Source organism: Ceratotherium simum, chromosome 5 (assembly GCF_057802395.1).
Source record: "Ceratotherium simum simum isolate JZ-2026a chromosome 5, ASM5780239v1, whole genome shotgun sequence".
In the NCBI taxonomy this organism is placed as follows: domain Eukaryota; kingdom Metazoa; phylum Chordata; class Mammalia; order Perissodactyla; family Rhinocerotidae; genus Ceratotherium; species Ceratotherium simum.
This window is the reverse complement of record NC_141904.1, coordinates 25,997,911-26,017,803: the sequence shown is the minus strand read 5'-3', so window position 1 is coordinate 26,017,803 and position 19,893 is coordinate 25,997,911. Positions and strand designations below refer to the sequence as shown.

Genomic DNA, 19,893 nt, shown 5'->3' with positions numbered 1-19,893 from the left:
TCCCCTCAAGCCAAGAAGGCCTAAGGTGAGGCCTAGACTAGAGTGAGGATATAAATGTTAGTTACCTTAAGAAAAGAAATCTACATAATGAATTGAATGCTTAAATTCTAAGTAATTGTTTACGTTTCATTTACTCATTCTTTTATTGTCCCAGTGAATATGTACTGACTTACTTCAAATTGCTAAATAGATGCTGAAGATTTAACTATGAACACACACATATAGTTCTTACCCTTATGCAACTTGAATAAACAGGCAAAGAACGGCAAGTCAGTGCCACAACGAGTACCAAGGGTAAAGAGCACAGCACTAAGGAAGTACAAAGCAGGCTATTAGGTGGCTTTGGGGACAGATAAGGCCTTCTGGAAGAATTCGCCTCTACAATCAGACCTGCAGCGAGAATAAGAGTATGTCGGAACCAAGGAGAGGAAAGACCGTTCTTAACAAATAGAACAGCATGGGCAAAGCAGCAAGAAAGAAAAGAAGAGGAAAATTCAGAAGAGGTGGAACCAAGAACCATGGAGCTCTTTAAGGACCAAATCTTAAGGTGTTTGAACTTCATCTTAAATGCAGTGGGGATCCCTTTAAGAGTTTCATATTCAATCATATTTGCTTTGTCAAAACGTCACTCTACAAAGAATATAACAGAGAGCCAGCCCCGTGGCTTAGCGGTTAAGTGCGTGCGCTCCGCTACTGGCAGCCCGGTTTGGATCCTGGGGGCGCACCAACACACCGCTTCTCCGGCCATGCTGAGGCCGCGTCCCACATACAGCAACTAGAAGGATGTGCAACTATGACATACAACTATCTTCTCCGGCCATGCTGAGGCCGCGTCCCACATACAGCAACTAGAAGGATGTGCAACTATGACATACAACTATCTTCTGGGGCTTTGGGGGGAAAAAAGGAGGAGGATTGGCAATAGACGTTAGCGCAGAGCCAGTCTTCCTCAGCAAAAAGAGGAGGATTAGCATGGATGTTAGCTCAGGGCTGATCTTCCTCACAAAAAAAAATATAAGGGAGTGGAGCCTGCCATCAGAGTAGATACTGGAGCAGTTCATAGAAAGAGATTAAGTAGTTGACTGGATTAGGGGATCAGAAAATAGTGGGATTTGGACGTGAGAAATACTTCGAAAGTAGATTTGACAGGACTGGGTGAGTGAGTGCATGTGGAAAGGCTACCGGAGGAGAAAGATTCCATACGGAAGATTCCCCAGACTTCTCGGTGGGTAACTGGATGGATGCTGATGCCATTTCCTGAGGGTTAAAGAACCAGAGGTAGCTGGGCGAAAAGAACCTGAGGTTGAATATTTCAGATACCTGCAACTTCTCTGATACTATCCCGTTAACCCAAAATTTGCTCCCATTTTGGCTTTACTATCCCTAAAAGCTGCCTCCCTGCAGCAGGTTGACTGCTTGGGCAGGCAACCACCCAAGGAGAGTCTTCTCACAAGAGGGAGCCCCTGAGCACAACCTCGAAGATGAGAACCTGCAAGAGTAAAGAAACAGGAAGCTTTCGAACGCCCTAAAAGAAACCCCTCTTAAAGGTCTCGGAGCGGCTCCACCCCTAAAAGCCAACAACCCGGGGTAGAAAACCGCCGGCAGGTCCACAGGGGCTGACAACTGGCTCCGCCCTCTCAGCGAGGCGGGCGGTGGATGCCCGGATGCGGATCCTCGGAGAGAGAGCGTCACGTGACGCCGCCCGGCGGGGCGGGGCTCTACCTGCGTCGGCGGCTGCGCCGTCGCATCACGTGACCGCCTCCCATCCAGCCAATGGGTGAGCGCGGCGGAGCATTTCGAATGTGATCGCGGTAGTCGGCGGGCGACGGGAGACGGTGCCTGAGAGCTGCAGGGCACAGACGGCCGCACAGCCTCGCGGAGCCTTGGAATGTGAGGAGCAGCTGCGGCAGACGTGGAGGCCAAGGTACGGTTGTAGACGCATCTGTGGGAGGCGGGTCCCCGGGTCCTCTTCCGGCAGTCCCTCCCCCTCCCCGCATTCCCGGAGCCCCTTGGAGAAAGAGGAGGCCGCAGGTTTTTCCGGTCTGGAACAGCGGCGTCGTAACCCCGGTTCTTCTTCCCTCAGGGGTCTCTTTGTCGTCCCTAAGTTCGGTGGCCAAAAGCTCAGGCTGTGGAGTCGGACTGACCGGGTGCCTTTCTCTGCTCGGCCCCCCGACCTGCGCTTTCCGATGCTCCAGTTTCCTGTTCTGTTAAATAACTGGGGACCCAAACCTCCTGCCGTGCAGAATGGTGTGAGTTACGTGACGTGTAAGAGAGCATTTACAGTAGTTAGAAGCCAGGCTCAGCGTAAGGGCACGCGAAGCGGCAGCTAGTTTTTGTGCGGCGCGATCCCGTTGACGGCCTTCCCTTTGGCTTCCCCGGTTCCCCTGGAGCAGCCGGCACTGACCGGTGTCCAGCTGGCTGCCTCAGCCGCAGGAGTGATGAAAGAATCATGACAGAGAGCAAATATTCTAGGTTCTTTTGAATCCAGACCGCTTACCCCAGTACTATGGATTGAGACTGCCCTCCCGCGCTGTGACCTGTTTTCATTCGTTCTCTCCACCACACCCCCTGTTAACACCGTCGGCCTAGACAGGACTCAGAGCTTCCGATACTGCAAATTCCTTTTGTGATTTTAAGTTGATTAAATGAAAGTTTTTTAGCTAAGTCTTTGCTTTTAAAATATGTTAACTAAACTTCCCTAACTAAACTAACTTGATCAGTTACTTGATCTGTATGGCTCTCAAACATCTCGAGTTCGAACTTGAAAAACTCGGTTGTGGTACGTTGCTTTAGACAACCCACTTGACATTGGTGCTTTAAAAAAATTGTTGTGCTTGCTCTACTGGGAACATCCCAGTGTATATTGTATCTACATTGGCAGAAAGAAAATAATTTAAATGAGATCTACAATATCTATGTTTAAGATCCCAGACACTACATAGAGGAATGTGAGTAAGGCCTGGAGAAAATGCTCAAGAAAATGTAAGGTTCGGGAGGAGATGGAGGTATCCTTTGTAGTGAAAATTGTATACACAGATTGTTGTAGGAAACAAGAATTATTTTTTGCAATTTTAAGATCTGCCAAGTGCAATTTAGGGTAAAAGATGTTCATGAAAAGTAATTTGACATGCTTAGTAGCAGAATACTGAAGTGTATCTGATTTGCATCATTGAAAGATTTAGGTATACTTATATATTAATATATTCAATAGCATATACCACTGTCAAATGCATGTTTTGCTACTTTTAACTGTATGTATAACAGTCATTAATTAATGTCTTGTTTGCTGTATTCATGATTCACTGGGAGTTAGCAGACCTGAGTTTAAGAAATAACTTTGAGAAAACTGGCATGTTCTTTTGCCCCAGTACCTGCTTTTTCTAGCTCTATAATTGTTATAATAGACTATTAAAATTATATGTAGTGCTACATAATTTAACTAAACCACTGAAGATCACCTTGACTTTCTTAAGAGTGTGTGGATATCTTAAGTAATATTGGGTTAAAAGAGTGTGGGGGAGAGAGAGAGGTTAAAAGAGTGTGGGGGAGAGAGAGAGGTAATAAGTGACCTAATCTGATAAATTAATAATATAGAGAAGAACTGGAAAACAAAGCCCAGATATATGATTGCCTCTGAACTAATGCTGTGAGCCTAATAAACACTAAACGTTGGTCATAAACATTGTCTGTAGGAAATAAATAATAACATCAAAATATATTAAGCATTTCCCATAGTGCCTGGGATATAGTAAGTCCCAATGAGTATTTGTTAAAGAATAAATAAGTGCCATATTACAAGTCTTTGGGTTGAAAACCCATATTTATTACACCTTCCCTATAATGTACCTGAGGAGGCTAATATTATGCCAAAAATATTGAGATTTAAAATCTGCAAGATCTAGCTTATTACCAGATTAGCTATCTACTTTGAGCTAACTCAGCAGTTACTTAGTCTCTATTTAATCCATTCTTCATGAACATCCTGTGTTTTCAATCTTGTTTTATATTCGATGATATTCTCTCTTAGAAAGATTAAATATTTTTTTGTTGTTTTGAATTCCTAGGCAGAAAATGGCCAAGGAAAGGTGCCTGAAAAAGTCCTTTCAAGATAGTCTTGAAGACATCAAGAAACGAATGAAAGAGAAAAGGAATAAAAACTTGGCAGAGATTGGCAAACGAAAGTCTTTTATAGCTGCACCATGCCAACTAATCAGTAAGAGATTTTCTTGTTGTCCTTTGGCATCACTCTTTAAGTTTAGATTTAATAACTAATAAAATTTCTTTTCTCTTTTTTAGCCAACACTTCTACACTGCTAAAAAACTACCAAGACAACAACAGAATGTTAGTTTTAGCTTTGGAAAATGAAAAATCCAAAGTGAGAGAAGCCCAAGATATTATCCTACAGCTGAGAAAAGAATGTTACTACCTCACATGTCAGTTATATACATTGAAAGAAAAGCTTACTTCACAACAAACAGAAGAATTTGCTCAGGTATTTTCATTACAAAGGCTGAATTTCTTAGGAAAAAATATTAAAGCCATGAATTAGTAGTTTAGATCAATTATGTTATTTAAATTACTGATAGCTTGTTATTTGTGAATTAATCATAACATCTGTCCAGTGCTCTAGCACAGCTGTTGTGTGCGGCCAGTTAAGAAAGCTTCAAGCATATAGGTGATTGAGGCTTGTGCTTGTATAACTTGGTTCTGCAGGTAGCAAGACGAGGTACAGAAAAAATAGTTCAGCCTTTTGCACTGTATTCCACTTCCTTTGAATGTTCAACTAAGTGAGTCAAAGATGGGGCAACCAAACTAAAGGTCTAAAAGTGGTAGGGGAAGAGGACTAGTCCAGAAGGTTTTATCAGTGCTATAAATGTTAGCTTTTCTATGTAGTTTTGCTACATCCAGTGGGGTTTTATGAGAACTACCTTAATTTGGAGAGTGGGAAGTATTTGCATGCCTTTTGGAGAATCACTTTTACCTACTAGTTGGCTAAATAAGGAAGACTATATATTAACTCCCAAACGAGAAATATCCTGAACGTTTTGCTGTCAACATTTTTAATCTGATTCTGTTTATGTCCAAGGTTGTATAGAGGGCCAACGAAACTATAATAGACGTGGAGAAAGCTCGATTTACGATATTCTTTGTGTCTCATTGAACGTTAATCCTGAGAAGAGTAGTGATGAGCTAGTTTCTCCTTTCCTTTTCCCAGAAGCCACTGCCAGGCAAGCTACATGGGGCAGGGAAAGAGAAAAGCAGTAGTGAGTGTCAGGTGTTAACAGAACAGTTTACTTTCTTCCTGGGTGGCCATCTGTTTGCTGTGCCAGTGAACACAGTTGTGTTGGCACTTAGGCCAGGAGACCAGAGCAGAAAGCCAGACCATAGTAATTAGGGTAGGGGTATGGACTTGAGGAAGGGATTCAAGTCACCTCTCCATTGACAGGAGGGGTCAGTGAAAGAGTTCTTGCTTCCCTGCAACTAAGGTGATTCCATATTTTTTCTATGTATGCTATATAGAATGTATATTCATGTGTGTTTATATATATACACACATACATACATATATACACATAAATGCAATATATACATATACAGTGTAATAGAGAATTGTCTTTTTATAAAGATTGGATATGATTTCTTTACCTTTATGTGAGGGTTAGATTGCTTTTAAAAATTTTTTTCCTTCAGAATGTAATCTTTCCTAATTTTTTTCTTTTCCTTTTTTGGTCAACTGGTGAGGAAAAAAATCCCTCCAAAGACTTTTGAATCTTCCTCTTCCCTTTCCAAAGTTTTTGCTGAAATTACACATTGAATAGTGTGAAATGAGTACCCAATAAGATAATCACAAAAACGGTAGGGAAAAAATTCTCTTATTGCAGGCCTTTTGACATTTATCAATGATTTTTGAGTATTTATTAAAACATATTGTTAGTTGCTGGGCAAAAGTGTTCTTAGCATTTAAAACGTCAGAGTTGGTTTTCTGCCATATACTTGTTACATGTGTCACTCGTTCTCAGCCATCATTCTACACTCGTGCTTCCATGTTTATCAAGTCAATAGAGCATTGATGGAGAAGCTTAAAATGCTTTAAGAAGAAGATTTTTCTTGCCTACCAATAGTTAGTTTATAAGGATTAATCAGAATGTAATATCTAAAAGCTATTTGTTCCCTAAATTTTGTAACAGATCTTTTTAATAATTTGTTTTTGAATTACATCATTCTGTAGTTAAATATTCTCCTTTATTTACCTTTATTATTTCTTTAGTGATAATACTAGTTTTATAACATTAGCTATATTGATAATAAATTTAAAACTTCTAGTGGTTTTGTTTCTGATGAACAGTTTTAACCTATTCATTATAATGTCAGCAAATTATATGTGCATCACATTTCAAAAAACAACTGAACTGAGTTAGAATGACTTCTAAGGAATTAGGCTGGAACTCTCATCTTCCTAATACAGATCTACAGATCTGCCTGTGTCTCTACTTGTGTTCTCCCTCTTCCTCCTGTTGCAGTGGCAGAAGTGTCCCTGCTCCTGTCAAAGGCCAAGCCCTCCCCTTGTCCATCACATTCCCTTCTTCACCTCTCCTGCAGGATTTTGCTCCTGAAAGTTTTCACTCTCCTCCAACATGTATCTCCCTCTCTACTGAATCATTCTAGCTGTCATACAAATGTGCTTTAGTATCTCTTATCTTAAGAGGAAAAGAAAATGAATGACACCTCTCCTGATCTCACATCCCTCCATCTCCTCATTTCTCTGCTTCACAGCAGAACTTTTCCAGAGAGACCAGTGCACCTACCGTCTTCACTTCCTCAGCTTCCATGCACATTTTTGTTGTTGTTGTTGTTTATTGCAGTAACATTGGTTTATAACATTGTATAAATTTCAGGTGTACATCATTATACTTCTATTTCTGCATAGATTACATCATGTTCACCACCCAAATACTAACGACAACCCATCACCACACACATGTGCCGAATTACCCCTTTCGCCCTCCTCCCTCCCCCCTCCCCCATTCACATTTGAACTCACTCTTATCTGGCTTTTATCTCCACCATTCTATTGCCACTGTGCCAAGTTCCCCAAAACCTCTGTGTTACTGAATTCAGTATTCATATCTCTTTCTTCTTGGCCTTGAAGTAACATATAACACAGGAATTACTCCTTGTTTGAAATACTTTGATCTCTTAGCTTTCTTACCATCATACTCTCCTAGTTTTCTTTCTACCTTGCTGACTGTTCCATGTCAGTCTTTTTTGTTGGCTGCTTCTTTACTTGTCAGTGTCAATTGTCCTAGACCCAATCTCATCTTATCCCCGGCAATAGCTTTAAATTCTGTCTATCTGCTGGTGACTTCCAAATTTATAGCTCAGGATCTACACATACACACACACACCCACGGCTACTACTTGATATATCCTCTTAAACATTTGTAAAGGATCTCAACCATATTTTGTACAAAGCACAACTCTTTATTTTCCCCCTCCCAAAGGTATTGTGTACTTCTGCCTCCCTCTGTCTCACTCATCTCAATAAAACATCCTACCCATTTGCTCAAGTCAAAACCATAAGAGGTTTCCCTCTCCCTCATTGTCCCCACTTCCACCTGTGTTCAATCTGAGCACACTTTGTCATCTCAAGACCTTCCTCTGGGCTTCACCTCCATAGCCATAGGACTCCAGTCCGAGCTCATATGTCTTGCTTGATTTACTGTGATGACTGCCTACCTCCTTGGCCCCTTTCAATCCATGTTTCACACAGTGGCTGGAATGCTCTTTTTAAAACTTAGTCATTTTGCTTCCCTGGTTAATGTTTAAGTGACTTCCCATCACATGTAGACTAAAATCCAAATTCATGGCTCTCAAGGCCCTACATTATCTGGCCTCTGCATGCACATCTCCTGTTCTTCTCAGTGACTATGTTCCAGCCACAATGGCCTTTCTTTTCTGAACACAGCAAGGTTTTTCTTACATCATGACTTATGTGTTTGCTGTTTCCACTGCTTTCTCTTCCACCTGCTCTTTCAATGGCTGCTCCTTTGCATTCTTTAGATTTCAGATGAAAGTCACTCCATCTAAAAGAGCCCTCCAACCTCAGTTACTCTCTGGCACTTCACCCTGCGTATTTCCTCCATAGCACTTATCACTATCTGAAATTATTTATATCTCTCTTTCCTTTCTTTTTTAAATTTTCTCTCCCTACACTAGAATGTAAGCTCTTTTTTAAATTTTCTCTCCCTACACTAGAATGTAGAGCAGGACTTAATCTATTTTTTAGCCGCTATAGACCCAGTTCCCAGAACAGTGCCTGGCACCATAGTAGACTGTCAATATGTAAGTATTTATTGTTGAATAATGAATGCTTTGTCATGAAGGTTTCAGTTGTAACAGTGTTTTCTTTGTTTTAATACATTAACAGAACCAAGAAGTATGTCTCTCTGGAATGGATTCCAATAGTGACAACAACTCTGGGGATTTATTTGTGAAGGATTTACCGTTAGTATCAAACTCATTCTTCTGATTATTAATACCAAGAAAGATTTAATTATATGATCCATTTATGAAAGGAAAATTGCATCATATTGACTTTTGTATATTGACTCTGATGTTCTCTCTACTGAGAATATATTTAAGAAAATTTGATACGTTGAAATTCTGTTATATATAACCAAGCCAAAGATTTCTTATATTTAGTTACTTTTTGTGTGTGTGTGTGAGGAAGATCAGCCCTGAGCTAACATCCATGCTAATCCTCCTCTTTTTTTTTTTTTTTTTGCTGAGGAAGACCGGCTCTGAGCTAACATCCACTGCCAATCCTCCTCCATTTTTTCCCCAAAGCCCCAGTAGATAGTTCTGTGTCATAGTTGCACATCCTTCTAGTTGCTGTATGTGGGACGTGGCCTCAGCATGGCCAGAGAAGCGGTGCGTCAGTGCACACCCGGGATCCGAACCCGGGCCGCCAGTAGCGGAGCACGCACACTTAACTGCTAAGCCACGGGGCCGGCCCTATTTAGTTACTTTTTTGATGTCTAGGAATAAGAAGCTTCTCTGGAATTTTTAAACTATTCCCTTCAGTTATATTTTTCTTGCATCATGTTTTTATTCTAAGAAGGATTGGCTATTCAATGATAGTATTTTGCCAGTACTCAAATAGTCTGGTTTAGAAAAGGAATATAATAAAACATTATATTTAACACAGCTGTCACACTGTCTGTCTAATCCAATTCATTCTTAAATGCAATCAGACCCCATATACCCTCTTCCCCTTCTCTTGGATCAAGTGTACTTTATTTGTTTGCTTATGAATTACTGAGATATAATTACATAGAGTAAAATGCACAGATCTTAATTACACAGTTTGATGAGTTTGACCAACACTAGTCAAAACTATGGAACTGTTGTCCCTACCTGTGGAACCAAAATCTCCATTAAGATATAGAGCCTAGCCCTCACTCTGGCCCAGGGTTTCTCAGTCTTAGCACTATTGAAATTTTGGGCCAGATTATGCTTTGTTGTGGAGGGCTGTCCTAAGCATTGTGGGATATTTCACAGCATTCTTGGCCTCTACCTACTAAATGCCAGTAACACCCCCCCTCCCAGTTTTGAGAACCAAAAATGTCTCTAGACATTGCCAAATATCCCCTGCGGGGGGTGGGGAGGCATAATTGTCCCCAGGTAAGAACTACTCCCATAAACCATTCCCTCGTGTCTCCTCGCAAAAGTAATCACTAATATGATTTCTATCCCCATATTAATTTTAATCATGAGTAGTTTTAACACTGTTGAACTTTAAGATCTGACGGAATATTTTCGTAATTGGCAAAACGTAAGATGAGATAATTGAGTTTTTATACAATTTCTAAAATTGTTGTTACCTGGTTACCATAACACTGTTACCTAAACCTGTATTTAATTTTTGATGGCTAGAGGGGAAAATTCTCTATAGAAAATAAAGAATAAAATTATAATTAGAATGAAACAGCCAGTGATAGTATTAAAGCATAAAGAAAATTTCTTCTTCCATGAACCAAAAAGGGACAAGATTTTTAAAGAAAATGAACAGTGTTAACTTCAGAGGAGTCAGTAGTTAGGCACCATAAAAGCATGTACTACCAAAAAAATCACTGCTCAGCTAATGATAAAGCAGGCTCCTAATGGGTTGAGTGATCAAACTGCATTTCTTTAATATAGTTTATAAGTCAATTCTGATTGGCTGTTTCTCCAGTGAAATGAAATTATGTTATGGCATGTTTTCAGGAGGAACTGTCCAATTTGATATGTTAGTTCTTCCAGTGGGAGTTGAAATGTCTGTCGGTCATAACAAATCAGCCTCCACGTATTCAGCATGAATGTTTTTGGTTTCCTTTGGTTCAGAACAGATGTACTGATTTAGAATGGAATTATCAAATGATATAAAAGCAAAGGAAAAAACTTAATTTTAAGAAATCTTAAATTTGTTTTTATTACACAGTTGTTAAATAAATTTCTCTTTTTCATTGGTATTTTCTAAGGCAAGTTCCTCTTCAGGAAACTCACCTTCCAGGACAAGGAGAATCGTTCCAAATAGAAGGTAATTCAAGTGAAAATCTAAAAATATTATTAAGGGCAAGATGAGATCTTTGAGAACAAGTAACATAATTAAATTTCTCTAATTTTTTTTTTTTAATTTTTAAAATTTGCTCATCTGGTATTTTTCTGTTCAAAGCAAATCTGTTTATTTTACACAAAATAACGTTTTCAACTACATCCATTTATTTTGCCAAATTTGTAATCAGAAACCTATAACTGGCTGCAATTCACTGAGCCCTACTATGTGTCAAGCTCTGTATTATGCATTTTATGTACATTATCTTACGTACTCTCATAACAACCCTGGAATATAGGTACAATCAGTCCCATTTTATGTGGACTCAAAGAAGTAAAGTTATCTCACAAGAAGTAGCCCAGATGGTAAGAGCTAGCATTTAAACTCAAAGCTGACCTCTAAAGCCATGGCCTTCTTTCATTTTTAAATTGATATGTCCCTGTTCTCAAATACCAGTCCTCTCTTGAACTAAGCATTAAAGAAGGGATGGCATTTGCATAAGCAGAACAAAGTGTCCTCACTTTTCCTAATAATACAGATTATATTTCTTTTCTGAAAGGCTTTCCAGTTATCCCAGTCTTACTCATTTTTCAAAGAACAACTTAGCTCCCACTTTCTTGGTGTATTTGTCCTACTTTGGAATATGAGATTCTCTTCCTCTTAATCCTATACACACAGATACATGTAGACTACTAGTTTTTCTTTAAACCGTTAAACCAGGGGGCACATAAAACCCAAGGTGGAATATTTTTGAAGGTTATATAAGATTTTTTCACAGTCAGATATAAGCCATCAGTTGATCATTGCCAAATAATTAGATAATAATATTAAATTCCCCAGATTTTTATTTACTTACAGTAAATGTGGGGAAAATACAGAATGACTTTTCATTCATTGCATTTTTAACTTTGAATTCTAAGATTCTTGAAATTTAAATTTCCATAAAGTGAAACTGTTTTTCTCATTTATTTTTTGAATTCTCAGAGCAAATACCTACCATTCCTCCAGACAGACTGAGACTTGATTTGGATTCAGGTGAAGATAAGTCTACTGATAATGTCTTACCTAGAACTGTATCTCTCCGTCGCAGTTTAAAGAAACGTTTTAACAATCTGTGTCAATTCAATACCTTGGATGATTTTGAACTCAGTCATTTGTCAGAGCAGTCTTTTGAATTAGAAAGAATTAGATTTGTAGACCCACTAATAAGTATGCACATACCTGAAAATGTAGAACAAAATGTTTCTCAGTGGAACAAGGATCAAATTAACTTATCACCAAAGCTCACTCACCCAGGAAGATCTACTAAAACAAAAGAAGACGTTTTAGAGTATAAATCTGAACAAACTGAAAGTAAGCATAGAGATGCACAAGGAAGAAGAAGAAAAGAGAAAAGAAAAGCTAACAGAAGGAGAAAATCAAAATCTATATCAAAGTATAAATGGAGCAAAAGTGAAAATAAAAAAACTGTTTCCAAAAAAAAGTTGGATGAATCTTTCACTTCCAATGATGCTTACAATTTTAATTTGGAAGAGGGTGTTCATCTCACTCCTTTCCGACAAAAAATGAGCAGTGATTCTAAAAGAGAAGAAACCAAAAACAGTGAATCTGAAGTGAGCATTTGTGAATCAGCTGGTTCTGAATCAAGTGGTTCAGGAGATGATTCTGATGACCTCTATTTGCCCACTTGCAAGTCCAGTCAAGATCTCACCAACGAATCAGATAGGGGCCCAGTCACCAGGCCTCGATCTAAAAGAGCACCAAAATATACGGATGAAAAAGAGACGGAGGGTTCTAAGCCAACAGAAATTCCTCCTAGTAAGTGATCTCCTTGTTTGCCTACATTTTTAATGTTTATGATAAATGATCGCTCCTGATGCTTATGTACTATACTTAACCATCTGTTTCTCTGGGGGAGCTTAGAGACTTACCATCTGTCTCTTTAGGGGAAGTTGCAATCTGATTAAATAGTGGGGGGCTGGGGGTGGAAATCACAGTTGGGTTGCTCTGACCTGCTTTAAGCTAATTTAAATCCTCTTTTAAGAACAAATACTACTTGTTATGGAGAGAGCATTTTTACTTTCAGGAAATGAAGCCTTCCAAAGTGAGGAAAAGACATTTTTGTGGAGTTAGGTTGAATTAAAATATCTTTTCTACATTCACCTGAAAATCCTCTTGAAAATGAAATCAAACTTGAATCCAGTGACCTGTCATTTTAATGGCTTTGCTTTATATTCAATTTGGCAGGAACCATGATTTACAATAATTTTCTAGTTAGTGGAGGTGGCCTAATAAGACCAAAAACTTTTTCCTCAATTCATGGGCTTAGTATTCTTTTGTAAGACATTTGTAAGACATCTAAAACTGTGGCTTAGAAAATCTTGCTTTTATTAGTTAGATCAAAAGTAGGCATGATTCAAATATCAATGATACGGCCTGTACCTGCCCACCAAGATTCTCATCTGGGAATTGTAGTTAGTATAGTAAAAGTAACCTACACAGTCAGGTTGTATCATTCTCAAAATATTGTCATGCTGTTTCATTTGATCTTCAGAACAATTCTATGAGGTGTAGGTGTCATCATACTTGTTTTGTTTATAAGGAAACTAAAGCCTAAAAAAGTTAAATGACCTTTTCAAGGTCAACCAGTTAGGGGGTGGTAGCATGCAAATATCTTTTTAAAAAATATGCTGAAATGATGTTAGAGTAAATTAAACAAGATTGGCAAAATGTTGATAATTATTGAAGCTGGGAAACTGGGAGTTCATTATACTGTTATCTCCATCTTTGTGTACACTTGAAAATTTCTATAAGTTTTTAAAAGAAAGAAAATACACTCTAAAATGGCGTTACTCAGAGTTTGGTCCCCAGACCATCAGCAATACCTGGAAACTTCTTAGAAATGCAGAATCTCAGGCCGTACCCCACACCCTTGAATCAGAATCTGCATCTTTTTAACAAGTTCCTCCAGGGGATTTGTATGTACATTAAAGTTTGAGAAGCATTGTTCCAGAATATAGCAACTGATCTGATATTTTTGCTTAATCTTATTTTCCAAACTGAAAGTTGGAATAATTAGTATAGTATAATATGCTTATATGAGGACAGAATATTTGAAACCCAGATAACCCTGGACAATATGATTGCTAAATATGAAGTCATTTTACAATTACAATTTAGTTTTTCCTGGGAAACGATTTACTTTTTAAAGCTATTTGAAGAGATCATTTGTCTTGCAGTGTCCTTGCTATGTGCTGGCTACCTGTCTCCCAATATGGATGTAACCTCAATGTAGAGTAACTTGGATGCTTATGATATGCAAAACATTTTAGCCTACTAGCCTTACTAGAGGGAACCCCTTTTCTCCTGGTTTACACAGAGGCTATGATTTAGAATTCTCATTTATTTAATAGAATGAGTTTAAGTCAGTCTTGAGCTTTGTAAGACTACAGGAAGCCACTTGATGATAAACGTTGGTATTGAGAGAGATAGAGGCCTTGATGATTCTAAAGAGCAAGGTGTGACTAAAATGAAATTCCATAGTTTAAGTTAATTCATTATGCCCAAGCTATCCTAGAAGAATTTTAATTTTTTTTAATTTTTAAGAATTTTTTGTGTGTGTGTGAGGAAGATCAGCCCTGTGCTAACATCTGCCAATCCTCCTCTTTTTTTTCTGAGGAAGACTGGTCCTGGGCTAACATCCATGCCCATCTTCCTCCACTTTATATAGGACGCCGCCACAGCATGGCTTGACAAGCGGTGCATAGGTGCACGTCCAGGATCTGAACTGGCGAAGCCCGGGCCGCCGCAGTGGAGCACACGCACTTAACCACTTGCGCCACCAGGCTGGCCCCTAAGAATTTTAACTTTAGTCAACTGTTATGTCAGTTCTTCACATCTACAATAATTAATATTTCAATGTTATCTGCAATGAAAAAATGAACAGGTTACAAAATTTATATGATAAAATGCTGGATTTTGTATACATTTAGGATATGTAATTGCATACAGTTTTAGTTCCTGTGATTTTTTTTTTTTTTTTGGAACCATATTCAGTAAAAATTGTTTTTGTAGGTGTACTACCTGAACCTCACCAGTCACCTCATTGTGGCCTGAAGGATATCACCAATGTCCCCTTGGATCCTGTAGTGAAAATCAGAAAACTTTCTCTTTCCCCAAAAAAGAATAAAGAAAGCCCCGCAGTATCTCTGCCTAAGCGTAGGTGCACAGCCAGCGTGAACTACAAGGAACCCACACTCGCTTCGTAAGTATTTGATTTGTGGGAACTCACTTTTAATGATACATGTTGGGAGAGTAAGGTTATGGAGCTTTGTTCAAGAGTGAGTCTTATTTGAAATATAAAATTTTGATAAAAAACTGAAGTGGGAATATTAACACTGGCATATTTTACAATGAGTTTATACTAAGAGTAAGTTAGTATTGGGATGCTTATAATTATGCCTAAGAGCTCTTTTTACCCTTATAGGAAACTGAGAAGAGGGGACCCTTTTACAGATTTGTGCTTCTTGAATTCGCCTATTTTCAAGCAGAAAAAGGATGCCAGACACAGTTCTAAAAAAAGAAGTATGAAGAAAATACAATGAAGCGTTTGTTGGATGCTGTTTAAATTCATCTTACACCCCTTTCTGTTGCTCAAGCGAGAATCTGAAAGATAGTACACAAGTGGGTTGAACTATTGCCATGGAATATTCTCTTGACAGGACTCTAGATCATGAACATTTCTTCGAAACTAAACTTCAAATGTGATTTTTTTCTTAAACCTTTAATAAATTTGGTTTTTTCCTTTAAATATGGATAACTAGACTTAAGCACTATAATAGTTTAGATTTTTTAATACTGCATAAAACCCTTAATTTTAGTCAAAATGTATCTTATGCCAACATTGTGAAAATTAATAATGATTATTCAAATTAAGATGTTTTGATTATAAGCTTCTGGCATCTTTATTTTTCCCTTAAGTGGGGAATACTAGAATGAATGATTTTTGAAGACAGTCTGAGGATTTTTTGAAACTCCTTATATAATATTTGAATAAAACAAATTCTTGACATTCACAGTAGGGTATATCCTAAGTTGTTTGTGGATCCTTTATATCATTGTTAAATTTAATTTTTCTGGTGAAGTGTGTATGAGATCACGATTAGAGAATTGATGGCTGCTTTGGCTCAGGGACTAGGTAAGTGACTAGCTCTGAACCCCAAGCTCTAGGTGTATGTTCAACGTGATACTTAAGCAAAATCACAGATTATTATGTCATAGACTTTCAGGATAGTTCCTTATTTAGTCAAAAATCTCAAACGTTAAATGTGTGAATGCCAAGGGCTTTTTTGTATTTTTGATCGACCTATGAGAAGGAACTAGTTCAGTTCTAAAAGTTTGAAGCCTATACTTGTATATACTTCTTTAAACTTTAAAGCACTGTAGGTTATCCATTTTTAAAGAGCAATAAAGTTTGTATAAGACAGTGCTTGTGTTCTTCTTCTAGTCTTTAAATATTAAAGATAGAATATCTCTGATCATCTTACTTTCTATCCTTCACTATTCTCATCCTTGCACGTTTCTCTCCCTCCACCTTGGTTTCCCCAATAGTCATTGCCATGAAACTCTCAGCTCCCCTACCGTACTCTCAACCTAACACTTCTGTCTTTCAACTTTTCATTGTGGAATCTCCAGGTCCATGATCAACAAATTCTGTTTTACTGGGTGACCTCAATTTTCAATCCTGACCTCAAATTTTCTTGACTGCATCTCCATATCTTTCTGCATTCCATATCAATCACACCCAAAAACGTTTTCATCAGCCAAAATTTTCTATCCCTGATAGAATCACGGATTCATATGTCCTACTCTCCCATCACAGTCTCTTATTTTTCCAAGTTGTTTGTTCAACCATTTCCCTTACAGCTGTTCTTTAAATTCAAAGAAACTCTAGAATAGCTGTCGTAACTTAATTAAGATTAAATACAATTTACAATTTAATTTCTCAGTCACACTATCCACCTTTCAAGTGCTCGACAGCCACATGTGGCTAGTGGTTACCATATCGGGGACAATGCAGATATAGAGCATTTCCATGACCACAGAAAGTTCTGTTGGACAATGCTGCTTGAGGTTAACAGTGGGCAAACTAGCCCATGGGCAAAATTCAGCCCTCTGCCTGCTTTTGTGTGATCTGCAAGCTAAAAATGGTTTTTATGTTGTTAAATGGTTGAAAAAAACCAAACACTTGCTATCAATTTTGATGATAGAAAACACTAACTTTGAACCCCAATAAAGTACTTACATAATATCCTTGATTTTGCCTCTTTGGCCTGCAAAGCCTAAAATATTTATTCTCTGGCCCTTTACCGAAAAAGTTTGCCAACTCCTGCTCTAGACCATCGACTGCCTTTACTTTTACTTATAGATCTTTCTCTTCTGACATTTTCTGATCTAGCTTTGATCTTCACCTTCCCTTCATCTCTAAAATCAATCATTATTCTAAATTTGGTGTTTTGTACTTTTATAGTTTTTGTACTTTTAATATTTCTGTATTCCTGTAGCATTTATCCATGGACTGTTAAGAATTGTTTTGTATTTTAACCTTCTACATGAATGTTATGTTGTACATATCTTTTTGCAGCTGACTTTTAACACTGTTTTTGAGATTTATCTGTGTTGGCAGATGTAGATTATTTTCGTCGTTGTACAGTATTTTCTTATATAAATAAACCAGACTTAATCTTCTCTTCAGAGAAGTTGCTTCCACTTTTTCATTACTACAAATTAGTGCTACAGTGAATATTCTACATCCTTGTTCACATGTGAGTAAGTTTCCATGGAGTTGATACCAAGAAGGGGAGTTGCTTTCTAAAGTGGTTGTACCAGTTCTCCTGATGCAAGGGGTATATCACTCTCCTAACGGCAATTTGTAAGTTCCAGTTTCCACACACACTGTCACTTGGTGTTATTGGACATTAAAATTAGCTAAGCCAATGAGTGTGAAATGATTTCTCTTTGTTTTAATTACTTATGAGATTTTATCTCATTGAGTTAATTGTGAGAATTCAAATGTTTATTGGTCATTCTCATTCCTTCTATATGAATTGCTTATTGTATCTTTTGCTCACTTTTCTACTAGAGTGTTTTTTTCTTAATAAAGGGTATGGGTTCTTTATGTATTCTAGATACTATTTATTTACATGGATTATAACTATCTTCAGTTTCTTCCCTTTTTTTTTTTTTTAACCTTGTTTATGTCTTGATGTTCAGGAGTTTTAACTATTAGTGTCCTCCATCACCTTTTCCCTTAAGGTTTTTGTCTAAAATTTGTACAGTTTTGCTTTTCACTTAGGTCTTTAAACCATATGGCATTTTGAGAAGTAGGGATCTAATTTTATTTTTTTCCATGAGAATAGCCAGTTGTCCCAGCACTATTCATTGATTAACCTATCCTTTCCCCACTGATGAATACTGCCATCTTTATCTGTACCAAACTTCTTTCCATTGGTTTGTCTAGCTTCAGGCTAGGGACTGTATAGTCATAATTTTTTTTTTCTTTTGGTGGTAAAATATAATTAAAGCTTATCATTTTGGACATTTTTAAGTGTATAAATCATTAGCATCAAGTACATTCACATTGTTGTATAATCATCACCATTATCTATCTCTAGAACTTTTTCATCGTCCCAAACTGAATCTCTGTACCCATTAAACAATAACTCCCCCATTTAGGGGCCGGCCTGGTGGCATAGCGGTTAAGTGTGCACACACTGCTTCAGCAGCCCAGGGTGCGCAGGTTCGGTTCCTGGGCGCGCACCGACGCACTGCTTGTCAAGCCATGCTGTGGCGGCATCCCACGTATAAAGTAGAGGAAGATGGGCACAGATGTTAGCCCAGGGCCTATCTTCCTTAGCAAAAAGAGGAGGGTTGGCAATGGATGTTAGCTCAGGGCTGATCTTCCTCACAAAAAAAATAAATAACTCCCTATTTACCTCTCCCCTCCTCCCCCTCATAACCATTATTCTACTTTCTCTATGAATTTGACTATTCCAGGTACCTCATATAAATGGAATCATACAATATTTGTCCTTTTGTCTGGCTTATTTCAATTAACATAATGTCTTCAAGGTTCACCCATGTCATAGCATGTATCAGAATTTAATTCCTTTTTAAGGCTGAATAATATTCTGTTGTATACATACATATATGCCACATTCTGTTTATCCATTCATCAATCAATAGACATTTGGATTGTTTCTACCTTTTGGTTATTGGGAATAATACTGCAATGAATGTGGATGTACAAATATCTGTTTGAGTTCCTGCTTTTAATTCTTTTGGATATATACCCAGAAGTGGAATTGCTAGATCATATAGTAATTCTATGTCTAACATTTTGAGGAACCACCATACTGTTTTCCAGAGCAGCTGCACCATTTTCCATTTCCACCAGCAATGCACAAGTGTTCCAATTTCTCTACATCCTTGCTAACACTTGTTTTCTGTTTTTTGATAATAGCTATCCTAAGGAGTGTGCAGTGGTACCTCATTGTGGTATTGACTTGCATTTCCCTAATGATTAGTGACGTTGAGCATCTTTTCATGTACTTATTGTCCTTTTGTATACCTTCTTTGGAGAAATGTCTATTTAAGTCCTATGCCCATTTTCGAATTGGGTTGTTTTTCTTTTTGTTGAGTTTTAGTAATTCCTTATATATTCTGGATATTAATCCCTTATCAGATACGTGATTTGCAAACATTTTCCCCCATTATGTGGGTTGCCTTTTTACTCTGTTGGAGTGTCCTTTGATGCACAAAAGTTTTCAATTTTAAGTCCAATTTATCTATTTTTCCTTTTGTTGCCTATGCTTTTGATTGTCATATCCAAGAAATCATTGCCAAATCCAATGTCATGAAGCTTTTCTCCTATGTTTTCTTGGAAGTCACATTTTTTTAAAATACATAGATGCAATTGCTTTACTAATATTTTGTTTAGGATTTTTTATATGATCATAAGTAAAATTTGCCTATACCCTTTCCCATTTACATCTTTATTTTTGGTAGCAAGGCTATACGAGCCTCATAAAATTAGTTGAGAATCTTTTCTCTTTTTGCTCTATGGAACAAAATTTTACCTATTGAAGGTTTGGTAGAACATGCCATGAAAACCATTTTATCCTGTGCTTGTTGGGGGAAATTTTTGTCTTAGTTTTTTAATGATTATAAGTCTAACAGTTTTTCTAATTCTTCTTGATTCTCTTTAGTTAAATTATTTTTTTCTCGGGAACTGTATATT

At 37.8% G+C, this 19,893-nt stretch overlaps 1 protein-coding gene across 2 annotated transcripts; it reads left to right on the top strand.

The window, feature by feature from the left end:
* The first annotated feature begins 1,830 nt into the window (after window positions 1–1,830).
* On the top strand, window positions 1,831–17,342 carry SGO1 (shugoshin 1). Of its 2 annotated transcripts, none has more exons than XM_004419416.3 (8): window positions 1,831–1,924; window positions 4,065–4,213; window positions 4,297–4,493; window positions 8,430–8,506; window positions 10,522–10,580; window positions 11,580–12,413; window positions 14,670–14,859; window positions 15,082–17,342. In XM_004419416.3, the coding sequence occupies exons 2-8, from the start codon at window positions 4,072–4,074 to the stop codon at window positions 15,197–15,199; spliced, it is 1,617 nt and encodes a 538-aa protein (XP_004419473.1). In that variant the 5' UTR covers window positions 1,831–1,924; window positions 4,065–4,071; the 3' UTR covers window positions 15,200–17,342. The 2 variants fall into 2 exon arrangements, with proteins under 2 accessions (XP_004419473.1, XP_087286732.1); XM_087430606.1 differs by lacking the exon at window positions 1,831–1,924 and adding an exon at window positions 2,020–2,247.
* Window positions 17,343–19,893: the final 2,551 nt, after the last annotated feature.